General features: G+C 27.8%; 1 protein-coding gene across 1 annotated transcript; it reads right to left on the minus strand.

Annotated features, from left to right (window-relative positions):
* Positions 1 to 2,703: 2,703 nt before the first annotated feature.
* Positions 2,704 to 6,467, minus strand: LOC100575872 (ring canal kelch homolog). The gene is made up of 10 exons (XM_029490431.1): positions 5,880 to 6,467; positions 5,587 to 5,815; positions 5,339 to 5,514; positions 5,170 to 5,266; positions 4,900 to 5,056; positions 4,718 to 4,830; positions 4,352 to 4,657; positions 4,118 to 4,258; positions 3,429 to 3,675; positions 2,704 to 3,331 (listed from the first exon to the last, which is right to left on the minus strand). Exons 1-10 carry the CDS (start codon positions 5,987 to 5,989, stop codon positions 3,144 to 3,146), a joined length of 1,764 nt encoding a protein of 587 aa, XP_029346291.1. The 5' UTR covers positions 5,990 to 6,467; the 3' UTR covers positions 2,704 to 3,143.
* Positions 6,468 to 9,779: the final 3,312 nt, after the last annotated feature.

A 9,779-nucleotide genomic window follows, 5' to 3' on the forward strand; every position in this document is an offset into this window, starting at 1 on the left:
GATTTAAAATGAAAAAATTTTACGAACTCTTAACTCAAAATAATTTGCTAATTTTCGTGATTTTTCCCATATTTGTCAATTTTTGAACTTAAAATGCTTATAAAAAAAAAAACTGTGACTAAGGATTTTTAATATTATTCATCTGCTTTTGAAACAATTTTCTAGGAGCCTTTTATTAAATTTTCAAGCTTTTTTAATCAACAAATAGAATTGTATTGATATTTTTAGAAAAAAAACTATAAAAAAATTAAAACTGACAATGTCCATAAAGAGCTCAAAATAAGTCAAAATATTTTGAAAATGTTATGGTGTATAGAAAATGCTAATATAAACATTCAGTCAAAATTTCATGTATCTAAGGTCCTTTTTTTTAAGTTACACCAAAAACCAACTTCAATTTTATGAAAAATTGATTTTGCGTAAAAATTCCCGTTTTTCCTTAATTTTTCTTTGGTTTTTCTTGGCGCTTTTGAAAATTACTGGAATTTTAAATTCTAACCCCCCCAATGCACCAACGATATTCACTTTCCAATCGAACAAGATACTGAAGTTGAAAATCGAAGCATTATTTCGACTACTTATCGTGTACACAGACACAAAAAAAAATAAAAATAACACACATCATTGTAAAATCAATACATTCATTGTTCTACTCAGAATCTAAAATTCATAAATATATGTTTGTAAAAAGCTTCTAATATTCATTGCGAAAACAGAAAAATACTTTTGACTAGTGGCAATATTTCCTAAACAATCTAATATAAATTTAATCATTGAAATTTAATTTTTTATATATCTTGAATAGGTATAGGTTATAAGTAGAGACATGTTTAATGGGGGGGGGGGGGGGGCATTTTCAAAATTTTAAAATGTTCATAGGTGGCTTCGTATAAGTACAGCTTTTTCATACATTAAAATTTTTTTCGCAATAAATTAATTTTTTCACTATTGATAAAAAATGTTTTAAATTTAATGTTAAAAGATTCAAGTATTATACAAAATATACACATTGATACCCCAAAATTCACCTCTTATTATTAATTACTATACTTCAAATACCACTTCTTCCGATTACCTAATATAACGTCCGGAGATTGTATGTAAATTAAAACTAAATCTGGTCTAACACTAATTAATGGATCAGAAATAGACAACAGTAAATGTAGTAGATGGCGTGAGGGGGGTCAAGAGGGTAATGTATCAACTGGAAAATAATATAGTATGCAAAAAAAATTATAATATATTTTGCTTTGATCACGGCTTGCATTTGAAAAAAAAACCAAGCTTTACGCGGCTCATCAGTTTCGCCCGGCGATCCCTACTCAGAAAAGTATCGTTTATAATAATATATTAAACAGATTATATTTTCGTTCGATTTGAAGGAGAATCGATGTATCGGCCGACGTCGAGTTACTGTTAACTGACCGTGCATCTGCCGATATGTATAACCTTTAATCAAAGCTTGAATTTGAAAAAAAAAAATTCTGTTTTATGTATTTACAATTAAAACGTTACGCGTTTTTGATTTTTCGTTATTTAGAATTAAAACGTTATTCAACTTTTGCGATTATCGATATTCAAAATAGTGTTAACAACTATGAAATTTAAAAATAATAACAAATGCGGGTAGGTTATGGCCCGGATACAGAATATAATAAAATCAATTCTTAGGTTGTTTGCGTGAAATAAATGACGTCTCTACGAAACCAATAGACCTTTTAAGTAAATTGATTTAAAAATATTTCGTTTTGCGTTATTTTTCGTTCAATGATATTCCATAAATTAAGTTTTGCGTTATTTTCCATTTAATGATATTCTATAAATTACGTTCTGCGTTATGTTTTGTTTAATGATATAATATAATATATTTTGTTAATCCTTATGTTTTGTTTTGCGGTATTTAATTATTTTTGATTATCGCTTTCCGTTATAAATACGTTTACAAATTTAAATTGTTTTTCGTCAAATATAACGTTATAACCATAACGTTATTATAACGTTTGCAAGCACTGTTTTGAATCTATAAACTTGTTTCACATAGGTACTTGATAATTCAATAGTTGATAATAATAGACCAGATTAGACCTTATACTAAGTATAATGTATACCACAATTTACTATAGTACTAATATGGATACCTTAGACTTTTGCTTAATGCTCTAATCCTTTTCAAGAAAAACCAATACCTCGTATCTATAAACAGGTTTGGAATCATACACTAATTTGATTTAATTTTATCCCTCCTCTGAAGACTACCCTATGGGCCCCCATGGTAGGTAAGTATAATAAAAGAATTCATACATAATATATAATAAGTGACAAGTGTACATTTCATTAATACTCTTAGTTTGCATAATAATAAATTTTTTTCATTAGAAATGATTATAATTGTTTTCGATAAATTATTGTTAGATTTATTTAGGTTGATTTTTTACACAAGTTATGTCTTAGCATTCACTTCTGAGATGAATGCACATGGACCACGATGTACTGACGTACCTATTTTAAAAAGTTAATAATTTTATTTTATTTTATTGTTGATAGGAAATCGAATGCTGAGTCTATTGAAAAACCTGATGTTATGAAGTATATCCATACTAATGAAGTATGTATTATTTAAATATATATTTTATTTTATTAGGGGGGTACCATATTACAATGGTACCTCCAGCAGCATAACATATATTTTAAGTATAAACTATTGTTTGACATTTAATAAAGATAAAAAATATACAAAAAATAAAATAAATGAAGATAAGGCGTACCTATCTATTATGTATCACTGTAACATTAATAATTCCATAAGCATAACTCAAAATATTAAATGAATTGTTTTTGACAAAAGTAACAAGTCCGGACTTGTTAAATTTATCCACTTAATATTTATATAATAATTGATTTATATAACATTAACCCAATAGAATTATAAAATGATTTTGAGAAAAATTGGACATACAACATTTGGCCTCCTAGCAATCAAATTGTGGTGGTTTATTATTGGCTATCAATTTATAGCGTAGGTACTAAAAAAACTTTTCATAAAACATTCAAGCACTATACAATAAATAGAAAAATAACAAAGATACTATTATACAATACGAGAAAGTAATAATATAATGAATCAAAAAAAAATATTGTGAATGCTAACAAGTTTTAAAATGTCGTGGCATATCAATGGCTACAACACCTGCCTCAGCCCTTGCAACATTCATTGACGCTGTGACCATGGTCCATTTATTAGTGTTAGGGTTGTAAAATTCTACAGAATCCAGAACAGAAGATCCGTCATTACCACCAACGACATACAATAAACCATCGAATACCGCTACTCCTATATCAAGGAGTTAGGCTAAAATTAAATAAATTTCGAAAAAATATGTTTCATACAATAATAGTTTTTGTATGAATTATTAAACGAGTAGTTATACCTGCACTATTCCGACACAAATGCATGTCTGGAATAGTATACCAAACGCCTGTACTCGGTCTGTATGCTTCAACACTTTTGTGAACATTTAATCCATCATTACCGCCTACAGCATAAAGTACATCATCTAAAACTCCAACGCCCACTCCAGCGCGACGTACACACATGTCTGCAACTGGTGTCCATCTATCAAGACTGGGATGGTAACATTCGACGGAGTTTAATGTACGTAGAGCAGAACCTCCTACCTATACAGAATACACGATTAAATTAATACAACTTGCAGATTAAAAATATCTCGATTGAAAAGCTCTACGGAATACAATAATGCACTTTTCAATGAAAGTGATTGAAAACATATTCATGAACTAAAATGTTCAATAATAGTGACTGGAAAACTGAAAAAAAGAGAAACGCAGTTTTAATAATTCTAAAATATAATATAATATTATAGTTTTCAGTCAATGAAAAAATCAATTTTCCTTGTAATTATTAAAACATTGGAATAAGCCGGTATTTAAACAAATATTTGGATTAGACTTTTATTTAAAAATTTTAATTTATAAAAATATTTTATTTTGGGGATATATTCCGTGATTTACCTCTTGGGACATTGTTAATCGTTCCGATTACAATTATAACAAATGTACGCATTAAAAATTTAAAATGATAAAGTAATAAACATTTTACCGCATATAAAAGATTATTCAGTACTCCAAGACCATGACCACATCGTATAGTAGTCATACTAGATATCGTACACCATTCTCGAGTTCTGCAGTCAAAAACTTCTGCACTATTTAAAATACTTTTGCCATCAAAACCGCCAACCTTGAATTTTTAATATAAATTATATTAAGTAACTACCAACTTTATAACAGACATTACTAATAAAGTAATAAGTTATATGTCAATATAACTTACAGCATATATGCAATTATCAATCACACCAACTCCAAACCGTTGTCGTTTAACTGACATGTTATAGTTTGGTTCCCAATGAGGTAATTCTGAAGATAAATTTATCGCATCAACTGCTTGTGAAGTTGATTCGGAATTTCTACCACCCAGATATAACGCAAAATTATCTTTTACTACAGCTAGACCACCAGCATAACGTGGTGTAATCATTTTTGATCCAGATTGCCATTTGTTGATTTTTGGGTCATACCATTCTGTACTATCTAATGTTTTGAAATTGATCCCTGAGCCACCAACCACTAATATAACCTATTATAAATCAATCAATTAATTTATTTGAAAAATAAATAAAATATAATTGAATCATACTTTATGTGTACCACCACGCTGTCTAGGTTTTGTCCGGTTGTTATGTAGAATGGTATTAAGTTCTTCTGACTTAAATAAATGAAAACTTAATGCTTCTACTACGTAATCTTTACCTTAAAAAATTTAAAAAAAAATATATATAAATTAAGCCATAGTAAATCATTTAGAGTAAATTAACTTACATTTAAAACAATTACTAAGAAGAGGTTCGTCGACTACATTTTTTAATATGTAATCTTTCGACATTAATGGTAAACGCACATGTTCCATTAATTGGGGCAAAATTTGTTTTCTGGAAGCCAATTCATGTTTTACCCATCGAACAACACTTTCAAATATCTACAAAATCAATATACTTATTATACCTACTATAATTGTGTAAATAGGTTACTTAAGTTTCCCATCCATAATGGGTACTAAAATATAACAATTTTATATTTTATATTACGTACTTTTTCTTCAGATGGAGCTGTAAGTTCATCACTAGAGATTAACTTAACCATTTGTTCATATGACAAGGACAGGAATTCTTCATGTTCTACCACCTTTCTAAGAGTCATATTATAACAATAATAAATACAATCGTCTTATAGAATCATAATAATAAATAATATTTCGTACGAAAAGTGTTGTTGAATATATAATTCTGAACTTGTTAACAATGTCGTACAACTATGTAAATCAGCTAGCCCGATTATACCAATAACATTTGTAGGACATAGATGTGCCTGTAGATAATCACAGCATGCGTTTTTGACTTCTTGTAACTGCAAAAGATTCGATGCCGGTAACAAATCCTTGGGAAATAAACAAAAAACAAATTAAATTCTCTTTTGGCTATAATTAGATAAAGCATTAACTATTATTACCTGTATATTTTTTTCAGTGATCGAGATTTCTCCAGAATAAACAAAGTCTATTAAGAGCTGTAGGGTACTAGAGTTCAACTGCCTGATAGCAACTAGATCTTGATCCTTTTCTGAAAAATGTGTGAACATTGCAAGAAAATATGGACTAGCCGATGCCAGAACCACTTTGTGGCCGAATATAACTCCACCGTCGTCTGTCTCTAGTTTGATATCACAAAGAACCTCATCTCTAAAAACAAAAATGTGTTACCAATATTTATCTAGCTCTTTAAAATATCATTATTACTACTTACTGGCGTAAGGTTTGTAGTACTTTGTACATTTCCGTATACGATGATTTCTTATATTCGTATTTAGCTGGTTCACATCGAGTGGGTTCCGGAATTTGCTTCGTATTTTGCATTACCGATTATATCGTTTACTAAGTCCGGTTCTTGAAACAATTGATACTAAAAACGGTGTATGAAATTGATTTTAAAATAAATTATAAGCATAAATACAAACCTTCAAGAATATTCATCTATGAAATAATAAGTACTCTCAAATTATCTGTGTGGAGACTATAGCTCGTTCAACAAAAATTATATTTTATGAAAACATTGCTTATCGACCACACCCGCCACCCACCACCCAACATTTATCTGGTATGTCTTGAATAATAAATTTAATCAAAATATCTTAGACCTCGTATCATTTTTCATTTCGTTGGAATGAAATACAATTTTTAAATTCCATACATTTTTGTTTTATAAAATATGATATAGGTAGGTAATGTGTAATTAATAATTATCATTTCCACATTTTTGCACTACGTTTATTCATAGATAACAAGTTATAGCTTAATATACAAAATCAAGTGTAGGTATATAGTTCAACTCGAACTTGGAAACAATATATTTTTAGTATGATTAACTATCTAAATTCTTTATTCAACAAATTTATAATCAAAATTAAAATTATAATACTTTCGTTTGTATAAAATACTATAGCTGCACTAATATGTTTAAAATATTTACTTTTTAGGACAGTATATACTTATACTTTCTTCAACAGTATCTTTTCTGATAGGGAAGTGAATCTAGTTGGTACTTTGGGGGGGTCAAAAGTAAAAATTTCTCAGTAGTTTTCAAAAGGGTCGTGAAAAACAAAAGAAAAATTAAGGAAAAACGGGAATTTTTACGTAAAATTTTGGTTTTTAATGCAACTCTTAAATAAATGACCGTAGGTACAAGCAATTTTGACTGAATGTTTATATTAGCATTTTCGATACACCATAACAATTTCCAAATATTTTGAGCTGTTTACGGACATTTTCAGCTTCCATTTTTTAAAATTTTTTTTTCTATAAATATCAATAACTCTTTATTTGTTGGTTAAAAAAGCTTGTCAATTTAATAGAAGGCTCCTGTTATATTGTTTCAAAGGCAGATGAAAAAAATTAAAAGTCCAGTCACAATTTTTTTTTATAAGCATTTAAAGTTCAAATATTGATAAAATACGTCAAAATTAGGAAAATTTGCAAATTATTTTGAATTGGAAATTCATGAAAAATTTTCTTTTTAAATCTAAGATTTTAAAATGTTATACAAGATTCCTCATAAAGTTGTCTACATACATAAAAAAAAAAATTTCTACAAGAAAGTCAAATTAAATTTTTATGAGCGTTTGAAATTCATATTTTTAACAACATTTGATATTCAATTTCTCATGTGATGATTTACTTATTTTATTGTAATTAAAAAACGAATGACTGTACATACTTGAAAATGTCACTGAATGTTAATATTAGCATTTTCTATACACCATAACATTTCCCAAATATTTTGACTTATTTTGAGTTGATTACGGACATTGCCAGTTTTCAATTTTTTTAGTTTTTTTTTCTATAAATATCAATGAAATTGTATTTGGAGGGTAAAAAAGCGTGAAAATGTAATTTAAAGCTCCTGATGTATTGTGACAATAACAGTTGAAAAATATTAAAAATACATAGGCTCATTAATTATAATCAGTTCAAATGTTGACAAAATTTATCACATTTAAAATGTAATAATTATTTGTAGTTAAAAATATATAAAATGTTCAATTTAATATCTAAAGATTGAAAATTTAAAACAAGGTTCCACGTGATTAGGTAAATATATAAATTACTTTATTCATAATAATAGGTACCATCAAATATACTTAGTAATATCATAGGCTGACTGACCGTTTTCGCTCAAAATAATTTTTCTTATACCTACAACGATATTATATCATTGACCAACTTGTAACCTACTGTACAGCAGAGCGACATCCACTTACCCAATTTCTGTACATTGCAAATTTGGGTAAAGAAGCTTAAGTAATTTAGTTGTTTTAAAGAATTAAATAGTGTCGATTCGTTGTCTGGGTTTGGACCTATAGGCTTGCACCAATTTGGTTACTTAAATTGATATCCTTCCTTTGTTTCACGTGCATTTTATATTTATATGCATAATATAAGTACTGTTTTAGTGTTTTATTTTAAGTCTATATTGTGTAACGCATATAAATTGATTTCATTATGTTATATGTATCAGAAGTCCCATAATATTAAATACATTATATAAAACTCGTAATTAAAATTCTCATAAGAAGTAAATTAAACGGTAACCACTTTCCGCACATTTTTTTATGTAGTTTATAATGGGTAGGTACATATATATTTATATATACATTATGTGATAAAGTATTTAAACAAAGTAAAATTAACATAATTTATAAAAAGAATAGTATCTAAGTACCTAGTGTACGTGATATTATAAAAATTAATATTGGATAATATTTTACCGGACTATTATTTCTTGATAGAATGCGATTACGATTATTATACCTAAAAAAAAAAAAACACAACACGATTGAAATATTTGTCACCGCGGTGGTTATAAGTATAAGGCGGTTGATGAATGGAACGCCCGAAATAGATTACATAAATAATTTGTTGCTGTTGAAATTTCACTAAATTCATTAAAATCAAACGTCTAAATAAAATAACCGAAAATAATAAATGTCTGCACAAGTCTACTGCACTACGGTAATTGGTTATTACTGCACTGCTGTGACATTACTGACGACTGCATTGCGTGCATCCGTGAGAGCCCGTCGGTCACAACGATCGTTTCTGGAATCTGCTGAAACATCGTTCCATGGCTACCACTCTCTCGTGGTATTTTTTACAAACAATTTTAAAATTAAGTATACATAGACACATAGTACACGTATTATACTCAAACACACTACACCCGTACAATATGATTGCACTTTCTTATATTTTAGGAAACACATCGTGTTTAAGCATATTATTTATTTTTTTTTTTTTTAATTTTATTATTTTTACCGACTTATAGTTCAAAAATGGATTGTAACAATAACAATGATATTAATTTAAAATAAGATATAAGGTATTAAATTAATATAATGATATTGCTTAAATAAATGTTAGTGTATATAGCATTATAGCTATATGGGTAACAGAATAAAGGGATAAAACAGAACTTAGAACAGTATAATAATTGGTACAGAGTTTTAAAATAATAAGAATTAATGACAATATTATAATTTTTGATGTAAGTACGTAAAACAAACTGTCCCTAATATAAACAATATTACAAATAATGGCAGTCCTAATTTTTTTAAGTTAATGTTAGTGGTTATAACTTTTGAGGCGGTTGATGAATGAAACGCCCAAAATATTACATAAAATAATTTGTTACCTACTGTTTAGTGTACAGAGTACACGTATTATACTCAAACATACTACACCCGTAAAATATGATTGCACATTCTTATATTTTAGGAAACACATCTTGCTTGAGCATAAATATTTATTTTTTGAAATTTAACACAACAATATTTACAAATACAAAGTTTTTAATAAAACATAGTTATACATATTTATATTGCGTTTAAAACTTATACAATGAGAAAGATTCTAAGCTATACAAAGCTTAAACATATTTTTTCATCAGCTCACGAAAAATGAATTTTTTTTGTTTATTTATAACAAATACTATAAATAATATATAATATATAATATAAGAATACCCATTTCTACGTAATTGACAGCTCGATTAAAAATCTCAATACATTTTGTTACCAAGAAAATGTACATGTTGCCTACTTAAAACAAGGTACGTATTCAAACATTGAATAATCTATGATCTTAAGAGGAC

The sequence above is a fragment of the Acyrthosiphon pisum genome, chromosome A2, assembly GCF_005508785.2.
Source record: "Acyrthosiphon pisum isolate AL4f chromosome A2, pea_aphid_22Mar2018_4r6ur, whole genome shotgun sequence".
Lineage (NCBI taxonomy): Eukaryota > Metazoa > Arthropoda > Insecta > Hemiptera > Aphididae > Acyrthosiphon > Acyrthosiphon pisum.